The sequence below is a fragment of the Schistocerca nitens genome, chromosome 9 (assembly GCF_023898315.1).
Source record: "Schistocerca nitens isolate TAMUIC-IGC-003100 chromosome 9, iqSchNite1.1, whole genome shotgun sequence".
NCBI lineage: Eukaryota > Metazoa > Arthropoda > Insecta > Orthoptera > Acrididae > Schistocerca > Schistocerca nitens.
The window spans coordinates 349,602,576-349,626,025 of record NC_064622.1 but is presented as its reverse complement, the minus strand read 5'-3'; the positions used below and the strand labels follow the sequence as shown (position 1 = coordinate 349,626,025).

At 41.0% G+C, this 23,450-nt stretch overlaps 1 protein-coding gene across 3 annotated transcripts in view; it reads left to right on the top strand.

Annotated features, from left to right (window-relative positions):
* The window catches only part of LOC126203683 (WD repeat-containing protein WRAP73-like), a 79,179-nt gene that overhangs the window by 22,684 nt on the left and 33,045 nt on the right, over window positions 1–23,450 (top strand). For all 3 annotated transcript variants that reach the window (XM_049938051.1, XM_049938050.1, XM_049938049.1), the window contains exons 3-4: window positions 2,931–3,110; window positions 22,758–22,982. In XM_049938051.1, the coding sequence (XP_049794008.1) occupies window positions 2,931–3,110; window positions 22,758–22,982 (405 nt within the window). The remainder of the gene's footprint in view (window positions 1–2,930; window positions 3,111–22,757; window positions 22,983–23,450) is intronic.

The window sequence follows — 23,450 nt, the reverse complement described above, 5'->3', positions numbered from 1 at the left end:
CGCTACTGGTAAAACATACACAATTCAAGGCAGGGCCACGTGTGAAACTACACATGTCATTTACCAGCTGACATGCCTGCACTGCACAGCCTTTTACATCGGTATGACAACAACTAAATTGGCTAAGCGCATGAACGGACACAGACGAACTGTCCGCCTAGGAGATGTCCAATACCCAGTAGCGGACCATGCACTCCAGCATAATTCTAGGGACCTAGGAACCTGCTACACCGTATGTGCCATTTGGCTTTTCCCACCCAACACCAGTCCCTCTGAACTGCGGAGATGGGAACTTGCACTCCAACACATTCTTTCATCCTGCCATCCCCCTGGACTGAACCTACATTAAACAACCTTACTCTTCAGTCTTCTCCTCTTTCCCTTACCTCTTTAGCCATTCACACATCTTTTCATCCTACATAGTTGTGTTTATCTTTATACTATATACCTCTTTACTTCTGTATGCGTCCTCTTTGGTTTGAAGCTGGCGCAGTACTTACAGTAGAATATCTTTGGCTTCCCTCTGACAACCATGCCTCCATCCTTGCTACCCTCCATGTTTTCCTTTCCCTGTTGCTTCATAACCTGGGTTGTGAGTAACTGAATCCACTTTCCCTTCTTCCCTTTCTTTCCCCTCTCTCCTCCCTGATGAAGGAACATTTGTTCCAAAAGCTAGGAACATAAATTTTCGGTTCTGTTTTTTGTGTATCTATCGGCTGTACTGAGCTGAGGTAAGTACTGGCCAGCCCCTCTATCTCTTTGCTAGTCTTTAGCAATATTGTGAGAAGAGATGGAGAAAATCTAGAGAATATAATTGTGGAGGGGAATATTTAGTGCAAGAGAGTAAGGGGAAGAGGAGTGAGTAGGGGATGTATCAAATTAAAATTATCTGTGGTATACCCTGTCAGCAGGCTGTAAGAAAAGGTGGTATCCATCTGGGATGGAGATCCTTGGTTCATGGGGTCACTACTTTCGGCAATTAGTGTGACGCTTGCGACATTGATGATCAATTGTGTGTTTAAAACAGCAAAAACGAGTGGGAGTGTTACATAGTATGGCATGTTCTGCTTATTATCTTGTGATGTCTGTGTACAGGTGGACAATATCCTTGTTAGTGCATCTGATTTTTGTGTGTGTTTTCTACTTCCAAATGACATAAATCTTTTATTCCTTTGAACACTTTTTTGTTGTATTACTATTATTAATAGAGTCTGTTCTACATCTTTTGAAGTGTATTTTTTTCTTCTATTCAAGTAATATAATTTATTCATCCCAAACTGAAATTACTTGATTACAGTCTGTTCAATATACTGATAAACCTGACTTGATGGGCACTTGAAGATCGAAGCCACTGGCCCATAAAAGTTTACTTACAAAGTTTTGAAATCAGTATTAAGTGAAGAATCAATAGATATATTCATCAGTCCCCTACTTATCATTCTTGTAGGGATCATAACGGTAAGATTAGGCTAATTTCAGCTTGCTCAGAGCCATTTAAGCAGTCATTCTTCCTGTGCTATTGAAACCAAGCTAAGTTCCCTCTGCCGTGTACTTCATATGTTTACCGTTGTTGTATAAAATGTAATGTAACATGCTGTGACAGGCGAAAATGTAAAAATAGACTTGTTGGACCAGTTTACATACTTACACGACTCGGTAGTCTTATCTTTATGCTCCGTAAGCCACAGAATGCTGTTCTTTGTACTTACCTTGCTTACAAGAAATTTTCCGATAGTAGCTTTACCATAAATATTTCTCTACCTGCATTTTACACTCTGCAGAGAGTTCTGTGACTGTGGTGTTATCAAAGGTTACAGTTCTCTTTAGTGTCCTCATGTCTCTACTAGGACATTGCATGTATGTTTCACTATTGCATTTAGCAGACAGAGATATCCCATGAACCCTGCAGATCTAGACAACCTAGGTGGGTTGGGATTGCAATCATAAACACAATAATTAAGCAGGCATTTGAAATATACCCTTGCACTGAAATCCGTAACATCTGACATGACAGTAAATAAACACACCACATTTACAGATGTATTTGGGCTGCAGAAAAGTTCTGTGCCTGTAAGTGGAAAATAAGGCTATGTATGTGGTTCGCAAATAAGTTGTAAAAGGAGTTCCTGAAGAGAGGTATTTGTACCAGGGTGTTCATGTTACTTTATCCTTCCCGTGTGAGTGTAATTTAGACTACAACAATTATTTTTGACAAATATCTAAGCCACCCATCATTAATTACCTCCATTCATTCATTCATTTATTCATTCATTATGTTCTGTAGGTCCAATTATGGAGGAGAATTTTCAAGGATTTGTAATGAGTTAAGGTACATGTAATAAAGTGGATCAGCTGTTACAAACAAGATTAAAAGTTAATCATCATTAAACTTCTACTAATTATTTTAATTACTTGAGCTAATTTTATCATAAAAATTCATATGAGAAATGTTACCTCACAATTGCTCTAAAGAAGCAGTTTATCTCATCTGCATCTCTATAGTAGCACATGTTTAGACTCATTTCATATTTATATGGTCTGTTCTTTGTAAAGTGGTCTACAGATCACAATATGTGAATGAATGCATGTATGGTACAGTGAATAGGTTGGAGACTTCTGTTGCGATAAAGTTCATCAATTGAAATATGTCCACTAGTAAAGAAAACAGTGGGAGCACACAAAAAACACATAGAGTGGAGGTTGACAAATTGAATTTAGTTTGACAAATAGTATATCTTCAAAACAGAAAAATAATTGAATAATACTTGAATTTACTTTGGAATAATGTGTACTGAAACTATCAAATGCTCTAAAAATGGGTGTCTAGAATCATTGTGCACATAACACTGCAGGAGACTGTAAGTGAGAAAATACTGTTATCAAAGGAGTTTCTTGTTAATTAATTATTAATTTAATGTTTCCATTTTCAGGCGTGTGTCAGTGTCTGGTCTCTTGTAAACTGTTCTGTCTTATATATACACAATGTAAAGTCGACAGCCTCTCCTGCTTTGTCATTTAGTCCTGATGGCAGTTACCTAGCAGTGATAGAAGACCATGGGTCCACAAGCAAGATTTCATTCTTTGACCCAGCAGCCTGGAAACTGATTAAGGTATGAATTTATTTATATATGGGTGTTTGGTGTGCACACCCTGCAGACACCACAATATTACTTATGTGGTACATCTGATTACTAAAAGAAATTTGTTAAGTGCATATAGAACACACAGTAGACAATAACTGATGAAACCAACACACTCTGGTAAAAGACACAAAATAAAATTCCTTATGATGAGGGGTAAAGGGTGTGTGTGTGTGTGTGTGTGTGTGTGTGTGTGTGTGTGTGTGTGTGTGTGTGTGAGAGAGAGAGAGAGAGAGAGAGAGAGAGAGAGATAGAGATAGAACAAGTACATGAAATTGTTCTTAAGTGATATTAGGAAATCATCTTCTGATTACACAATAGCTTCCTTAAGATAAAGGTTAAAAATATGACCTAATATCCAGCATATGGCACAGAAACTCTTTGTAGTATTAGACTCTCAGTAACATCTGCAAATTACAATTTCTTAAGTCCATGATAATTCAATAAGTTACTGTATTTTCAGACACAAAAGTAGATGTTGTGGAAGTGGAAACATGTTTTGATTTACGTTATGAAGTTTCTACAGTGGAAGCCATCCTTATGGTGGACATAAGGTATTAGGACACATGTCCAATCTGTAAACCATAATCTATTGAGTTAAGCAGGTTACAGATTATGGCACTGGGAATCTCTCTCTGCTGTCACATATCTTGCTACTCTTTTTTCTTTCTATGCGTTACAGTTTCCATTTTAATTTCAGATATGTAGTCAAATGCATTGGTATCAGGGACAAATAAATGCTCCCTGTCCTCATTCTATTGGAGACTTTGGTGCTATGGTACTCAGAGAAAGTTCACTGAACTTCCATACCTCAGCAGTTCAGTCATCTTCTTCATTATAAGACAAAAAATTTTCCATTATTTCTGGGGCATTAAATGCTAGTAGGACATTTAGGGCCGATTGTATAAACACGTCGCAGAATAGAGTCAAATTTTGATCTCAGTTCAGATAGTGTACCCTCTCACATATTTGCTTTGTTGTATGACACTAAATTTGAATCAACTGAATCAACTAAAGTATTCATATAAATTACCATGAGAAATGCTCGTGATAATAAAACAAATTTACAACTGAAGCGGTATTTTCAACCTCTAGAATAATGCTCAGTTGCAGATGTTCATCCAACAGGATTATTTGTACTGAATTGGTTATCAACATGAATATCGGACTTTGACTGCAGAAATTAACCATGTGTCATAGAGGCACATTATTTGTCATTGCAAAAAGGGGCAAAAATAAGTGGAGAAAGGTGCATTTTTCAAACTCCCCAATAACAGAAAGAGATCATAATAGTCAGATACCCATAAAGAAAATGAAAAGAAAGACTATAATGCTCAGTATCAGGCAGTGTGTTTTCTAATCAGTGTTGTCACAATTATCTTTATAAATAATTTGCAGGGAATACATCATTTTGCAGCTGATAATTCATGGTCATGTGGCATTGGCCATTAGGTAGTGTGGCTGATTTGACTGTAAACACAAGCTGTTGATGATAGTGGCATTTCATCAGCATTAAATATCATTTGTCAAGGTGTTAATGGCTTTTTTTTGTAGACAAAAGTTTCAATAGTTCACAGATTTTTAAAGAATTGTTATCACCACAGAAGTAGACATTTGTATTTTCTGCTTAGGTAGAGCTCTCATCACCCCAAATGTTGGTTTGACCACAACAGTGATTAATGGACATGATCACTTTTTAGATAATCAGGGTGTATACGCCCTGGGACAACTGAGAGATCTGGGAAAAACTCGGGAATTTTTAAGAACTCCGGGAATTTTTCATTGTCTTACTTTTCAGTTAAATTTTTGTAATTTTGACTGGCAAGAACTGATACTCTAACAAATAATTTTACTTTAGCTCTCTACTGTAGAATGATACTGCAGCAATAAAACATAATCGAGAGAGGAACACCAATGTAAAACTTACAACAAAACACATTGCGCACATGATTATTTGTTGGCAGCAAAATGTCAAAGGCTTCAGGACGAATACTATGCAATACTTCACAATAACTGCTTTTGAAGAGCGTGACATCATAAAAGTTTATAGTTCAAACACACTGCAGGAATATATTGAAAATGATAGTTTGAGAAGCAGTACTTTCAAAGTAAATTTCCTTTTTCGCAAGATGAATTATGTTACGTGTGAAAATGTGCAATGAAGTTCTTAAATCACAGAGCAATTGACTCTCATTCAAAACTTAACACTTTCAGGATGAGCCACTCAGAAGAATTTCAGGCCAAGTAGATAAGAAATTTATCTCGTCATCTAAAATTTTACTGGCACGTTTGTGTTTGATGTATCTTAAAGGGTAACACTCACAAAGAAAAAGAAGAAGAAGCAAACAGTATTATATGTGAAAGCTTAACTTTTCTTGTAGCTATACTATAATAATAATGTCGTGTGACAAGGGCCTCCCGTCGGTAGACAGCTCGCCTGGTGCAAGTCTTTCGATTTGACACCACTTCGGCAACTTACGCGTCGATGTGGATGAAATGATGATGATTAGGAAAACACAACACCCAGTCCCTCAGCGGAGAAAATCTCTGACCCAGCCGGGAATCGAACCCAGGCCCTTAGTATTGACAGTCTGGCGCGCTGACCACTCAGTTACCGGGAGCGGACATAGCTATACTACAAGTATATTAATTTAAACCATAAACTTTTCCTATTTGTGTATTCATTCTACTTGACAGTGATGTAGCTATTGGCTGACTGCATCAGGTATCCTGTGTTCTGAGTATCTGATTTCATTTGCTGGCGAGATAATGTGATGTGAGTTGTGATTGGCTGACAAAAGCGAATCTCAATCTGGATTTCAATGCTTCAGATACTAACATGCTGTGTTTGGTGGAATTCGTATTTATACTTGCGTAATATGGAAATATGCAGCACACACATTGCTGCACATCAAAGATCTTTCCAAACCGCTCCCCCCCCCCCCTCCCCCCCCTCCAAATTGCTGGGAAGTGGTGTATAAAACCTTTACCACTCAAAGAATTGATAAGTTTTACAGTTCCGAGGGCTATTTTCAGTCAGGAAAATGTGTATTTTCACCCGAGAAAAAGTGTATTTTTATCCGGGGAAAGTCTGGGAACTTTTTTTCCTTTTCCGCGTATACACCCTGGATGATGTACTCTTGCCTCTGTTAGAACTCTGAACAGGCAGACCCATCTGTGATACAACTCCAGATTTTTCTGATTAATAAACACTGCCAGAGGTAAAAGAAGTGATGAGTGGCAGGGGTGGCAGGAATGAGACCAACCAGGGATCAAAATCCTGACATTCACAACTCTAGATCCAGTCTGTAACCATTGAGCCACAGAGGACCAACACATTGGCCAATGAAGATAACTTGTCATAAATGTACAAACTATTTCTATCCATGCACATGCAGCTATAGCAATTTAAGCACATGTTTGGTACTGATAGTAAAAATATTTAATTACTGCTTTTCAAACATAGGGAGCATATTTGTAAGAGGTGTTCAGTCATTATTTGCTACTGTCAAACTCCGTGTACTTAACTGTTCACTGCAAATAGTTCAGATTATCATTTCTTACACTGTTGATAAGTTTCTACCAGAGTTTGGAAACTTACATTTCAAAAGCTACTAAGTTACAATTAAAGTTACTTCAGATGAATATATTAAGCATCATCACAGCTACTGTCAAAAATAATGACTGTTACTCAATTGTAAAAAAATTATGAACCCCATACATTTAGAAAGGAAACAACCATTAATGTCAATAAATAATTAAATACATTTTCTACACCCTCTTCTATGTCAGTGCACCTCAGCTGAACTGCTTCTTCATTTGCAATGAAAGTTGTTTTTCAAAATTTTTTTTTCCCCTAATTTGACCCTCATTGTCCTCAACACAATATCAGCGATACTGAAAACTCTATGAATGAACTGATAGGTATGCCTGTATTATATTTAATAAAGAGGGTCTTGACCATGGAAAGCACATTGAGCATCTGTATATCTGATGAAGAATTTAGGAAAAATTGTTCAGGATCCTGTTGAGCACACGAGATAAATATATTTTGTCTCTCAAAGCAAAAAAATCTCCCTCCACATTCTCAAGTACTTCTTTTTTGCCCTTGGCCGACACCCCCCCCCCCCCCCCCCCCCCAAGGAGGGTCACAATTTTTTTTGTGAGTTCATGCGTGCCGCCCATGATGCCCCGAGCTAATGCAGCCCATCTTTCCTTCCTGGGCTGCATTTCTGTTCCCACACCCTTGTTCCCTCCCCACTGCCTCCCACCTTCCCCCATCTCAGTGTTCTTATGTTGACCTTGCTGTCCACCTGGTTTCCTGTGTTTCTTGCACTTTTGTTCCTATTGCCATTTCTCTGTCATCCTTCCTTTTTGGCGTTTTTGGTCCCTCTTTGGGTTTTGGCCTCCACTTCTAAATTTTTTTGTCTGTAGTGTGAGCCATTTGGGGAAGAACTCCTTCCCCAGCATCTACAGTGTAGATTCCTCTTCCCTCTTCCTTCCGTGTTGTAGGCCCCCTCTGCTCCCCTAGGTCACCAGCATGTGTAACCAGTCTGTGGTGCGGGGCTGTTTTTTACCCATCTGGCTGAGCCACCTGACGACACAGGGATCACACTTCTGATACCTAAGGTGTTGCCATACCACGTATGCCTAGGAATCATTGCTTGTCATTCCAGAACATCAGAACTCCTGGCAATGGCCGCCATGCCAGACAACCCTTGTTGTAACTGGGTGGCACCCGTGGGGGAGCACCTGATTGGAATGGACGGTATCAGGTCGAATGCTTTGTGCATGAAGTGTATCGAGCTCCAAAAATCTGGCTATTCTCCTAAGGCTGTCCCCTTGAGGGTAGTCGATCATTGAATGCTGCTTTATATGACCCTGTGGCCTTCCCTTCCCTGGCTACACACTGGGAGGAGGACCAGGCTATCCTGCTTGGGGTGAAAGATTTTCTCTACAACCTGGTCTGTATTAGCGCTATTGATAAAATATCAGTATTTATCCTAGAAAATATTGATGTATATTGGCAATAATTTCTTCCCTGCTATATCGATATCAAAATGGCAATACTGAGTTCTGATATTTTAATTTTATATTAAATTTTTTCGCAATTTGCAGTAAATATTCGAAATAGTTCTTTTGAAATTGTAGTAGAATATAATTGTTGTACCACTTTCTGAGCTTTCATCATGTCCAGACTTTCTCTTTGACTATGTGAAGCAACTAAAGGCAGCACAATAGTAGTAGTCTGATTGCACTTGGGGGGAGGGGGGTATACACTCACGCACACACACACACACATATCCATCCGCACATATACACACACAGGCAGACATATGTAAATGCAAAGAGGTTGGGCAGAGATGTCAGTCTTTGCATTTACATATGTCTGCCTGTGTGTGTGTGTGTGTGTGTGTGTGTGTGTGTGTGTGTGTGTGTGTATGTATGTGCGGATGGATATGTATCCTTTCGTCTTTCCCTCTCCTTCCCTCTTTCCTGATGAAGCAACCTTGGGTTGCAAAAGCTTGAAATTTGTGTGTGTGTGTGTGTGTTTTTTAAATTGTTTTTATTGTCTCTATCAATTTACCAACGCTTTCGTTTGGTAAGTTACAGCTTCTTTGTTTATAGATATATTTTTCCCACGTGGATGTCTCCCTCTATTATATTTAAATCAATACTTAAATATACAACTCTAAAACAATATATTTACAATTTGCTTTTGGTGGACCTTCTTTGCGGTGGCTGTGGACACCCACTCCATGAGGGTGCCCCTGTGTTCTGTCACATGTGTGTAAATTGCCATGACTGTCACTCTCCAAGCTCAACAGATTGCCCGGCTTATAAGAAATAAAAGAAGATGCAAGAGCACAAGTGCCTGGATCGTTTATCTTACACAGAGGCTCATCAGAAATTTGACCAACTTCATCCTGTGTTTATGAGTTTTACTTTTGACTCTGTTACATCCTTTCCCCCTTCTCCCTCTTCCTTACCCCAGTCCCATCCCCCTCTCTTCTCCCTTGCCCCTTGTGGTTCCCACACCATTTCCTCTGGATGGCACTCCCCCTCCCCTGCCAAGAAAATGCCCACCTACTTCGGCACCCGCAGAAAATGTCCCCCTTCTTTGGCTCGTACTGATGATGGGGCACTCTCCCAGGACCCCTGCCCCGGTGTGTCTCAGGCCAGAGGTCTGCTACCACAACTCAACCAAGGGACACACAGTCTGTGCGCCCCAAGGTTGCCCACTCTCTTTTGGTTTCAGATCTTGCAAAAGCCTGCTCTTCCTCTGTGCCCTGTCCTCTTCAATTTGTCAAAGAGAAGAAGAAGAAAAGACATAAGTGCCACAAACTAGGTCTCCCTGGTGCCCCTGGAGATGCCATCTTCCCCCTCGCAATCTGAGTCTGACATCTTATTTATAAAACTTCCTGGCAGATTAAAACTGTGTGCCCGACCGAGACTCGAACTCGGGACCTTTGCCTTTCGCGGGCAAGTGCTCTACCAACTGAGCTACCGAAGCACGACTCACGCCCGGTACCCACAGCTTTACTTCTGCCAGTATCTCGTCTCCTACCTTCCAAACTTTACAGAAGTTCTCCTGCGAAACTTGCAGAACTAGCACTCCTGAAAGAAAGGATATAGCGGAGACATGGCTTAGCCACAGCCTGGGGGATGTTTCCAGAATGAGATTTTCACTCTGCAGCGGAGTGTGCGCTGATATGAAACTTCCTGGCAGATTAAAACTGTGTGCCCGACCGAGACTCGAACTCGGGACCTTTGCCTTTCGCGGGCAAGTGCTCTACCAACTGAGCTACCGAAGCACGACTCACGCCCGGTACCCACAGCTTTACTTCTGCCAGTATCTCGTCTCCTACCTTCCAAACTTTACAGAAGTTCTCCTGCGAAACTTGCAGAACTAGCACTCCTGAAAGAAAGGATATAGCGGAGACATGGCTTAGCCACAGCCTGGGGTATGTTTCCAGAATGAGATTTTCACTCTGCAGCGGAGTGTGCGCTGATATGAAACTTCCTGGCAGATTAAAACTGTGTGCCCGACCGAGACTCGAACTCGGGACCTTTGCCTTTCGCGGGCAAGTGCTCTACCAACTGAGCTACCGAAGCACGACTCACGCCCGGTACCCACAGCTTTACTTCTGCCAGTATCTCGTCTCCTACCTTCCAAACTTTACAGAAGTTCTCCTGCGAAACTTGCAGAACTAGCACTCCTGAAAGAAAGGATATAGCGGAGACATGGCTTAGCCACAGCCTGGGGTATGTTTCCAGAATGAGATTTTCACTCTGCAGCGGAGTGTGCGCTGATATGAAACTTCCTGGCAGATTAAAACTGTGTGCACGACCGAGACTCGAACTCGGGACCTTTGCCTTTCGCGGGCAAGTGCTCTACCAACTGAGCTACCGAAGCACGACTCACGCCCGGTACCCACAGCTTTAGGTTCCGAGTTCGAGTCTCGGTCGGGCACACAGTTTTAATCTGCCAGGAAGTTTCATATCAGCGCACACTCCGCTGCAGAGTGAAAATCTCATTCTGGAAACATCCCCCAGGCTGTGGCTAAGCCATGTCTCCGCTATATCCTTTCTTTCAGGAGTGCTAGTTCTGCAAGTTTCGCAGGAGAACTTCTGTAAAGTTTGGAAGGTAGGAGACGAGATACTGGCAGAAGTAAAGCTGTGTGTACCGGGCGTGAGTCGTGCTTCGGTAGCTCAGTTGGTAGAGCACTTGCCCGCGAAAGGCAAAGGTCCCGAGTTCGAGTCTCGGTCGGGCACACAGTTTTAATCTGCCAGGAAGTTTATTTCAGCGCACACTCCGCTGCAGAGTGAAAATCTCATTCTGGAAACATCCCCCAGGCTGTGGCTAAGCCATGTCTCCGCTATATCCTTTCTTTCAGGAGTGCTAGTTCTGCAAGTTTCGCAGGAGAACTTCTGTAAAGTTTGGAAGGTAGGAGACGAGATACTGGCAGAAGTAAATCTGTGGGTACCGGGCGTGAGTCGTGCTTCGGTAGCTCAGTTGGTAGAGCACTTGCCCGCGAAAGGCAAAGGTCCCGAGTTCGAGTCTCGGTCGGGCACACAGTTTTAATCTGCCAGGAAGTTTCATATCAGCGCACACTCCGCTGCAGAGTGAAAATCTCATTCTGGAAGCATCCCCCAGGCTGTGGCTAAGCCATGTCTCCGCTATATCCTTTCTTTCAGGAGTGCTAGTTCTGCAAGTTTCGCAGGAGAACTTCTGTAAAGTTTGGAAGGTAGGAGACGAGATACTGGCAGAAGTAAAGCTGTGGGTACCGGGCGTGAGTCGTGCTTCGGTAGCTCAGTTGGTAGAGCACTTGCCCGCGAAAGGCAAAGGTCCCGAGTTCGAGTCTCGGTCGGGCACACAGTTTTAATCTGCCAGGAAGTTTCATATCAGCGCACACTCCGCTGCAGAGTGAAAATCTCATTCTGGAAACATCTTATTTATAGCTGTCACCCCACTGTCATTGGTGGTGGTGGTGGTGACCCAGCGATATGATTGGCTCCAGCCCATTTACCTCCCATTTGGCTACACACTCCATGATTATTCAGTAGAACTGTAATGGATACCTCAGTCACCTCTCAGAGTGGCAATCCCTTATTGCCTTTTACTCGGCAGCTTGTGTCATTCTCCAGGGATCTCATTTTACTGATGCTCACCCACCGGCCCTTTGTGGGCTCCATGCTTTTTTCAGAATGGGGTCATCCGTTTGAGGGCTTCAGGGTGCATCTGCACATTGGTCAGTACAGATATTGTTAGTACATGGATCCCAGTTTGTACACCATTGGAAGCAGGGTCCACTTGGATTCTGCCTTCACGGTTTGAGGTCTCTACATCTGCCATCCTAACTACCCTCCTTCAGCAACTTCCCCCTGCCTTCCTCCTCCTTGGAAATTTTAATGCCAGTCACTCTTTGTGGTGCATTGCTTCTACATCTTGTTGGGGGCTCCTCATTGACCAGTTTCTTATGGACAATGACCTGTGCCTTATTAATGGTGGTTCCTCTACTCATCTTAGTGTGGCATATAACACTTTTTTCTGCCATTGATCTTTCACTCTTTTCCTTTCCCCTTCTTCCTTCCTTACACTGGCTGCCACACATTGATCTCTGTGATGGGAACCACTTACCTTGATTCTCTCATTCGCTTCTGACCTCCCACTGATCAGGTTACCCCGCTGGGCTTTTCAACATGCTGATTGGCCTCTATATACCTCCCAAATCATGTTTCCACCTTATTTGTCTGGTTGTATTGATGAAGCCATACGTGATCTGTCTGATAAAATAATCTATGCTGCTGGCATTGCCATTCCCGACTTGACAGGCCCCATATGCCATCGGCCAGTTCTGTAATGGAGCATATCCATTTTCACCACTATCCATAATTGGCATCGTGATCCCATAAGATTCCACACTTTTTTTTTTGTCATCATGCCTTGCAACATGTTAAGACGCACCTGTCCACCTCCAGTCTCATTATTTTTAAACATCTTCGGACCAGAACCTGTTGCTTAAGCAAACATAGCAAATGGGTGTGTTGGGAATGCTTTATATCCTCTGTAGGTTTTTCTGTTCTTCGTCATGCACCCTCCGAGGTTGTCAGCGGCAGTCTGCCATTTTGGGTCTTGTCCTTGCAGGTGGCATCTGTACAAATCCTTCAGTTCTCATGGAATACCTCGCTGCCTGTTTTGCAACGGCATTGGCATCAGCCTCCAGTCCAACTGCCTTCCTCCTACTGAATTTGTTTTAAGGAATGTGGATGTTTGCTCTAAACAAAAGTGAGACTTGAATATGCCAACTTTTTCAGGTGTATTGTTATAGATGTTTAGGATATTTCTTATTTAAATAAAACAAAATACTTAAAACTAACTGCAAAGAACAGCCTTATCTGTACATTTTTTTTATGTTCACTGTGGAGCTCCAACTGCTTTGTACTCTTTTCCCACCAGCACACAGTTTGTGATGAAAGGAATAATTTATTCCATCCATTTTAGCATAAGCTGCCCAAGGTATGCATGTCTCTGCTTCCTTCTCCATGTCTGAAAGATGTGGAAATGAATGTAAATCAGAGACTGCATGTTAAATGTAAATGTCATGTGACTAGGGCCTCCCGTTGGGTAGACCGTTCGCTGGGTGCAAGTCTTTCAATTTGACACCACTTCGGCAACTTGCGTGTCGATGGGAATGAAATGATGATGATTAGGACTACACAACACCCAGTCCCTGAGCGGAGAAAATCTCCGACCTCAGTCGGGAATCGAACCCAGGCCCTTAGGATTGACATTCTGTCGCGCTGACCACTCAGCCACCGGGGACAGATGACTGCATGTTATTCATGTGAGATTAGTTGCATGACTGTGGTATACTCATTGTTGCATATATAATTTTCAAATAAAAATGTTATGAAAAAATGAACATGAATTAAATGCAGTGATGGCACTAAAATTTATAATCGGACATCAGACATTTCCTATATGTGTTTTAGAATATGATGCACAAGTGACAATAATTAATAAGCAGCAGACATATTGTTGACTAAGTGACATCAGGAAGAAACAGATAGAAAAATATGTGGAAGAACAAAATGCCAGTGAGGCGCGGTGTGCAGCTGAGTTGTGAGAAGGAAATGTCACCGGAGGTCACAGTGAATTCAAAGGTTTTCAGCAAGCGTAACACACTCATTGTTGAAAAGATTTAATTTTTACCCAAATATTGCTTTTTTCCCAAAATAAAGACCCATATTATACTGTCTTGAGATTCTCACTACATGCGATCAAAAAGTAATGACACTTTCATTACATCATTACTGATAAAAGTAACTTAGTTCCAACTAAAGTTGCTGTATGGAAATAACACTGCCATTACCCTTTAAATATAACTGTTACTAGTAACGGAATTACAGGTAATGGTTTCTATGAAATGTCATTAAACTTTTCACATTTTAATTAAAAGTAGTCTCCAAGAATTCTTATGGGAGCAATCATTAAATGCACTCTTTGACTCAGTGACACATGCAGCATTGACATTCTCCTCAGTCTAGCTTTCTACATAAAAAAATTATACTGAACTTATTTTCTTTTCCTGAACTTATATTTGTGCAAAAGGAAAGCTGTTCTTTTTTTGTGCCACTAGGCTGTGAACTAATGATTGCATTTGAACATGATCTGTGACTATCTGATAGAAAAGTTGATCCCAGTTCACAGTGAAAAAATCTGGAATTAACATGTACACCATGCAGATTTCTGAATTCACCTTGATCAAAGTTCATTTTTTTCTGATCCATGATCAACAGCTTTATACAATTCGCCTTTAATGGATTAGATATGACAGAGATTATTCAGTCCCAGTGGCCTGATTAACTGGAAAGCTTGTGTGAAGCCCACTGGCATATTCTGAGGCAGGGAATATGACTTGTGTTTGGAAATAAGGACAAGATGTAGCATTGCCCACGAATTATTGATCAGTTATTTTTGACCTGTCAGTGAATATTTAAATGACATTTTGCCACGGAATTTGCATAGTTGTCATGAATATGGTAATGTTCAGCATTTCATATTTGAGGAGCAGATGGATATTGTGCAAAAGGAGTAGCCCAGGGAAATGGCATTTCAAAGTGTTGATGTTTCTGATCAACAGCATTGGAGGGAAACATTTACTTTACAGCAGTGCACATTTGTTTATTGGAGAAATGATAATTGCTCTGGAGGTACTCCTGGGACTCTAGAGTGTGGCTTCTCCACAATGTGAATTGACCTGCCAGAAATTTGCAATGAACGTGAAGTAGCATCCTGCTGCAGAGCATTGTTTGAGGCAGGCAGTGTGTTAAAACAGGTATGAGCTGCCATACATGTTTCTCATTTGTTCTGGCCCTGACAGATGACATATGATGTGGGTATACCACTTCAGCCATAAGCTGTCTCTTAATTTCAGGAACTGCACAGTTTAAATTACTGACACTGTATGGTCACCTAACTTCATCCTTAGAACAAGGTGCTGCACGCATTTCTGAGTAAATGCCAGTACTCTAAATTTGAAGGGCAATACTGTTAGCCTGTTGTTTCATAAGCCAGCTATCAGTGTGAATGGAGGTATACACCAGCTGCATATTGTGGTATAAGGGCTATTCATAAAGTAACCTCAGGTTGGCTATTAAAAATAAAAATAAAAAATGCTTGTAGATTCATGCTGCTCTTGTGGTTGAAAAAGGAAACATTGGAGATCATATTGTTTCATTCAGCTGTCTCTGTTACAACAAAGATAAAAAGTCAGTTGTCAACTGCACAAGAAAAACCTTATTTGGTTCACTTTACCAGTTTCAACAGTTTAAACTGTCATAATCAAAAATGAATAAGCCTGTGTCAAAATAAGAATCAGACAGTAGTGACCTACAAAGAATTGGCGCACACACACACACACACACACACACACACACACACACACACACACACACACATAAAACTTACCTGCTGCACTCCCTCATTAAAAGACCTAGGACTAACACCTCAATCCATTGAATTCTTACCCCACCCAAACCACGGATCCTCACCTTTTACCTTCTTCATAAGATCCTCAAACCCAATCACCCTGGTCGTCCCGTAACTGCTGGCTTCAAAGCACCCACTGAATGTACATCTGCCTTAGTTGATCAACACCTGCAACTCATGCACAAATATTTTCCTCCTGTATTAAAGACACCAACCATTTTCTAGACTATCTGGAATGTTTCTCCAATCCACTACCACCACACACTTTTGTCACCGTTGATGCCTCCTCCCACTACACTAACATCCCCCATGTATGTCTGCTGTTCCTCAGTCAGTGCCTCTTACAACATCCTTCCTGCTTACCTTAATCAACTTTATACTCATCAACTACTACTTTACCTTTGAGGGGCAGACATACAGACAGATTAGGGACACAGCCATGGGAACCAGGATGACTCCTTCCTATGCCAATCTTTCGATGGGTCGCTTAGAGGGGGCTTTCCTGGGTCCATAACCTTTCAGTCCCTGGTTTGGTTTAGATGCATTGATGATGTCTTTGACAGGTGGACTCATGGTGAGGCTGACCTGTTAAAGTCTTGTAATTTCTAAATACATTCTCCCATTTAAATTTCACATAGTCATATTCTGAGTCCCATGCCATTTTTTCTTAACTTTGATCTCATCCTCACCAAAGGTCAGCTACACACTTCTGTTCACATTAAACCTACTAACAAACAGCAGTACTTACATTTTGACAGGTGTCATTCTTTCCATGTCAGATGTTCCCATCCATACAGCCTTGGTATTCAAGGCAAACATATTTGTTCAGATGCACACTCTTTACAGCAAAACACCACCATTGTCACCCAGCCTTCAATGGAAGTAATTACCCTACCAGCCTAGCTCAAAAGCAGATTTCCCAGGTCATCACACCGAGCGAGGTGGCGCAGTGGTTAGCACACTGGACTCACATTCGGGAGGACGACGGTTCAATCCCGTCTCCGGCCATCCTGATTTAGGTTTTCCGTGATTTCCCTAAATCGTTTCAGGCAAATGCCGGGATGGTTCCTTTGAAAGGACACGGCCGATTTCCTTCCCAATCCTTCCCTAACCCGAGCTTGCACTCCGTCTCTAATGACCTCGTTGTCGACGGGACGTTAAACACTAACCACCACCACCACCACCCAGGTCATCACAGCAAATCCTGATACTGATGATCCCTCCAAAAAACAACCTAGGAGTACACCACATGTCACTCAGTATCATCCAAGTCTTGAATGTATTAATCAGCTACTTCAGCCAGATTATAACTCTAAAATCATTGCCTATAATGAGGCCTACCCTGTCTGACATTTTGCCCACCACAATTACAATAGCTTTTCATTACCCTCCCAATCTCTACAATATCCTTGTACCCTATGCTCCTTCTGCACCCATTTCCAGACCCTATGGCTCCTACCACTGTGACTGCCGTAAGACTTGCCCTATGGACCCTCCTACTACCACCTGTACCAGTCGTCTAACTAGTGAAGCATATACTATCAAAGGGAAAGCCACCTGTGAAACAACACACTTTCTATACCAACTGTTATGTAAACACTGTTCGACCTTTTTCATCGGCATGTCTACTGTGAAGTTATCAGGACGAACGGGCATAGGCAGAAGATGTGTATCAGCAACACACAATATCCTGTTGCAGAGCATGCCCTACAACATGACAGTCATGACCTTGGTGTCTCTTTCACCATAAGTGCCACTTGGATTCTTTCCCCAGACACCAGTTCCTCAGAACTTGGCACGTAGTAACTGATACTGTAACGTGTCCTTGGTTCTTGCCATCCACCTGGCCTTCATTTACATTAATTTGTTTGGTCTCAGCATTTTTTTACAGTAACTGTTCCTTTCTTCAGTCCCTTTCAGTTTTCTACATCTTTCATTTTCTGACCTATCTTCTTTTTGCTGTCCTCCTCCCTCCTCTATCACATACTATGCACTTAGCTTTACACTTGTATTAATTCATGCACAATATTTTAGCAGTGATCTTTGTCTTGCATATTACTCTATCTTCCACCTTTAAGCTCTCAGGTTTTCAAATGTTGTCCTATGCAATCTCCAACAGTCAGTCATTCCTTCTCATTCTGTCTGGTAAGCCTCTCCTGACTTGTGGTTCTGGGTGACTTAGCCAAACTCTGCCCCTTTCCCTTAATCTCACGTCCTTTTCCTCCACCCCTCTTCCTCCCCCCTCAAGCCTTCTGCCAGAAGGAGGAGCCGCTGGCTCCAAAAGTTGGCAACCTTAATAGCACTACTTGGTGAGTAGATTTTCTATCTATCCAATTACATCGTACATAAAGCAACTATGCAAAAAACAAATGAACAAAGATTGAACAGCAGAAATAAAACAAGTTTGTTAAAACAAATGTAAAGTATTTGAGCTTGAAAGACACACCATACCTTTGCTACAGAATCAACTACATAGAGGGACATCGCTAAAAATATAATACGTATGATGAGTAGCAAACAATGAACTGTCAAATTGCAAATTGTGAATTGTATGTGCGACAAAAGTCAATCAACATACTGGTAACATGAAGGGCATTGAACACACACATCTACAAGTGCTAGTGTACATATAAACTGTAATAGCAATGGGGGTGCATAGAAAGTAATTCTCCATGGTGCAGTCAAATTAAATTGTTTGAGAATTTACAGAGGATTGGGCAATTGTGCCCACAGAATTTTCTATCTGGTGTGTGACAGTATTCTGACATGGCCATATTTTCTGTTTTTAACCAGTTTTATTCCTACCATATGACTTATGTAAGTGCTACAACTGAACAAGGCACAGAACGACCCTGAAGCATTTCCTTTGTATTATTTCACTAATCACTTGATGCTGACATCCGTGTGTTTCTGAGATACATTTTCTCTGTGGGCTGCTGTTTAAAAATCTTGAAATGCTGGTCTTGGAGCAACAGTTCAAGAATGTCATATATTAGGCTACGTATTGTAGGGATAGTGAATAGTTTTCCTAGGAATGCTTGTAGAAGCTGCTCTCCCCAGTGCATCTATGAGCCATTCATATGTCATATGGCTAATTAATTTGTGAGGGAAAGTGTTATTTACCTCTCTTACTTGTATCAAATTATCTTCCCAGTCAGATCTATAAATGTTTTATTTGCAGGCTCCCAACTGTCTAGAGCAGAGAAGGTGTGTCACAGTGATCAGGATGGGATAGTAATTGGGCCCCGTAGTGTCTTTCAGGACACACCAGATGCACATGAGAGCAGATGGAAATAGGAACAGCTGCGTTTGATAATGTGAAGAACCATCTTGATTGAAGAAATTCAAGCTTTAGGTCTTCCATTAATGAAAGACTATCTACACCATTTTGATCTGTTGCCTAGCATCCCCATACTGTTGGAGGAGCATGATGATTAAATTACGCAAGACTGCTGGATCCATGAAAATGTTTCTTCCTGTGCATAATTCTTTATACAAAAATGATACTTATGCATGAAAAGTTTATGTGCTGCACACTGTTAAAATCCTGTAGGTCGTAATTTCAGTAAGCTATGAGCAATTTCTGACTTTTGTACTTCTAAAGATATAAGTTATAGAATTTGCTTCACCAAAGAAAAAGTTTTATATTTACTGTACCACTGTTACATAGTAAATACATTCTCTTATATTTACAGAATAAGTCTTTATCAAAACATAGCCATAATCCATCAAGTTATACCTGGCTAGTAACAAATAACTCACACTAATTTCTGGTTATTTGCTAACAAAGTTCTTTTATATAAACTGGAAACTCATGATTCAATTTTCTATCTGACTACATGCTTTCTACTCTTTTTATTAATCTGAGTTAAATTTTAGTTTGTAATTACTCAGATATCTAAATGTAAATCATGCTCTTCTCACTGCAGCTTTTGTAATTATTATAGCTTTCTTATAGCCTTTCTTTTCAGGGGAAGAGAAAAATATTATTTTCGTTATTTGTATTCTTTCTGGATAATAGTAAGTAAAACTGAAAAACAGAAGTTAATTATATTTTAGTGCTGTTAATGCACATATAAATTTGTCTTTCCAGGTGCACACACTCATTGCCTCCAAGCTCCACTATGTTCCCCAGTGGTAGTAACTTGACATTTTCTAAACAAAGTCTTTTATTGCCACCGTGACTTTAGCCCTATCACTTACAGATTTCAGTAAAAATCTTGTCCATTTCAAGTGTTGGCGTCTATCTAACAATAATGGTTTGTGGATATTTGAAGAAACATTTACATTAAGTTGAAATTAGTGCTTTTCCTAGTTATTCTATAATTCCTCAATACCACTGGTGAAGTTTTATACCAGGTGCTTATAGTTAAACTTTCCCTATTTAACACATTATAACATGGAAAATAATTACCATACAGGTACCAAACTTTGTAGCATTAATGTCCAGAGCATGGGGTGCATGATTTCCACATGTCACAGTGCCACCATCCAGTTCCAACAATGGCCACCACATGCCATGATCAGTCTCTGTGATTTGTAGTCACAACACACACACCTGACCAGTTGCAGTTCATTAGTTGGCGTGTCAACATGAGCTTGGACAAAAGGAGCAGGGCATTATTGGTGAAGTTCTATTATCAAAACAACAGTAATGCCGCAACTGCACTTCAAGAATATCGCCAGCTTAAAGGATTATGGAAGGGACCTCTTTCTCCACCTGCTGTGCAGAGTATGAAGAAGAAGTTCAAAACAACTGGAGAACTGGATGTCGCTCCAGGGAGAGGCCGGTGACTGGTTGATGAAATCACTGTTGCTATGGCAGACAATGCTGCTTGCAATTCCTGATCGTTAGGGAGTGCACGTGGTGTGTTCATGACAGTTGAACATCCCATGGTCCTGTGTATTGAAGGTGATTGTCAAATAGTACCTGTATAAGAGCCATATCATACAGCAGCTTGCACCACAGGACCCACAATGACTTGTTAACTTCGCTCTCCACTTTCTCGCAAGGACTGAAGTTGACAAGTGCTGGCTGTGGACCATCCTATGGACAGCCGAAGCTCTGACGGGTGAGGTGAACACACAGAACTGCCGTGTGTGGGGATCTTCACCTCCAGTCACTGTGCATGAAGTTACTCTGTATGGCGAACATGTCACAATGTGGTGAGGCCTGTGTCACAGTATGGTGTGGCTTCACAGCTACATTCATCATTGGCCCATTCTTCTCTGAACAGGTTGGTGCCCAAGGACCAAAAACGTGCAGTGTGAGTGGCCAGTGTTACTGCGATATGCTTCGCCAGCATCTCGTACCCGCCCTACAGGAGAGAGAGATGCATTGAACTCAACGGTTTTCATGCAAGATGGGGCCTCATTGCACATTGCTCATGAAGTTAACCTGCTTCTCTGAAACACATTTGGAAATGATTGAATTATCAGCCAATCGTTTCCAAATTCTTGGCCGGCATGATCACCTGATCTCACTCCCAATGATTTCTGTTTGTGGGGCTACCTGAAGGACAGGGTTTACCAGGAGAACATTCACACATGTGCTGACCTGAAGTGCAGCATATCAAGAGAGGCAGCCAGCATACCTATGGACATGGTTCGTTCCGCTGTGCAGAACGCAGGCCTGCGCTTGCAGACTCTTTTGTACACTGATGGACACCATATTCAGCCTCGTTTGTAGCAGTAATGGTACCAGTATGTAATGGTATGATGTACTGTAGCAATCCACTAAAAGTGTTGAAATTTAACTGGTTCTGCATTACTTCTCTTCCCCATGTCCTTGACATTAAATGCTTCCAAGTTTAGTTGTTATACGATAATTAGTTTCCATGTTATAACGTGTTAAATAGGGAAAGTTTAATTGTAACTACCTGGTGCTTTCTCAGTGCTCAATTCAAACACACTGCTGTTCTTTTCACACAAAAAAGAAACAGTAACTTCTCTCATTGGATAAGGGTCTGCCAATGCATAGCTGCCTTAAACTGGATACCGATTGAAAATACTACCCACCAAAAACTATTCCCATTCAAACAGCTGCATCAGTTGTTTGAGACATTATTGATTCAATGATCACTTTAGTTTTACTCAACTGATAATTCCTTTATCTGGATTGTCCTATACTATGATAGTGAAAGTCAGATCACTGTGTTCTGAAAAATTTGGACATTTCATCAGAAAAACCCTTATGGTTGAAACTGACTCAAATGTTCTTCACAGAATCAGCGAGGAAAGTAATATATGGAAAACACAGACAAGAAGGAGGGACAGGATGATAGGACATCTGTTAAGACATCATGGAATAACTTCCATGGTACTAAAAGGAGCTGAAAAGGGTAAAAACTGTAGAGGATGACAGAGATTGGAATACATTCAGCAAATAATTGAGGATGTAGGTTGCGAGTGCTACTCTGAGGTGAAAAGGTTAACACATGAGAGGAATTTGTGATGGGCTGCATCAGACAAGTCAGAAAACTGATGACTCAAAATAATGGTGGTGGTGGTGGTGGTGGTGGTGGTGGTGGTGGTGGTGGTGGTAGTAGTAGTAGTAGTAGTACTAGTAGTAGTAGTAATAATACAACTGTAGCAGTATTTTTCGATTGTGAACAATTTACAGAACAGTTGTGGATGTCCCACTAGCAAGACTTTACATATCTGACTCACCTATTCTAGTGGAATCCCAGTCCAAACATCAGCTGACAAAAAAAAAAAAAAAAAAAATTCTGTAACACATGAACAACAAAGGGACAGTGTTATTAACAGTTTTAATAATAATCATATTGTAGGTAGTTGCTGTTTGTGCTTCAAAGGTTATTAGTATTTGATGTGATGTGACTAATACACTTGTGACAGTAAGTACTCAATTTTGGCCTGGCATGCATGTTGTACTTGACTGTGTTCATTTCCTTCTTGTCAGAGTGTTTACTCATCTGTGTTCATTTGTGGAAATCTGTCTTATGGCACCCACTCAACTTATATCCAGTCTACAAATTTAGTATGAAGTTGGTCTCTTGAGACCACAAAAACACTTAAGAAATCAGGCAGAAATATTGTTTTGCATATTTTGCTGAAGCAAAAATTATAATTTTTACTAATTTTTAAACATTGATTTTCAGCATGTCTCATGCGATGACTTTCTGGGTGTTGGTGGAATGTCTTGGTCCCCTAATGGCTCAACATTATGTTTGTGGGACAACAAACGCCACCAGTGTTCTGTGAAACTGTTTTGCATGGAAACTGGGTCATGGATAGGCCAATATAAGCACAATTGTCTTGGTGTCAAAGTTGTTGCATGGTCACCATCAGGACAGCTTCTTGCCATTGGCTGCTGGGATGGCACTGTAAGTATTATACAATAGCTGTTCCAAAAATTAATGTGTGGTTACTTCTAAGATAGCTACTTCCGACGTCTATTGGTTAAGATTGTTTATGAAAGGGAAAGTTGCTACTCACATTATACAAGGGTGGTTTGAAATGTTCTTGGAATCACCACAAGAAATCAGCACTGTCGCAACAAGTTAGTCACATGATATTCATTGGACTGTTGCCTGTAAACATGTGTCACGTCAGTGGTCTTGGAAGAAAGCTGTGGTGGTGACGTGGCTCTGTTGTTGTTCCCACTTAGTGATTTGCGAAGATGGACAAAATCGAGATTTGAGCAGTGATTAAGTACTTTGTAAACAAAGATATGAAAGCAAAGGACCTTCATGCCGATTTCCAGAATACACGGGGGACTCTGCTCCTTCATATTCAACTGTTGCCAAGTGGACAAACAAATTTAAATTTGGTCGGGAAGCTTAGATGATGAT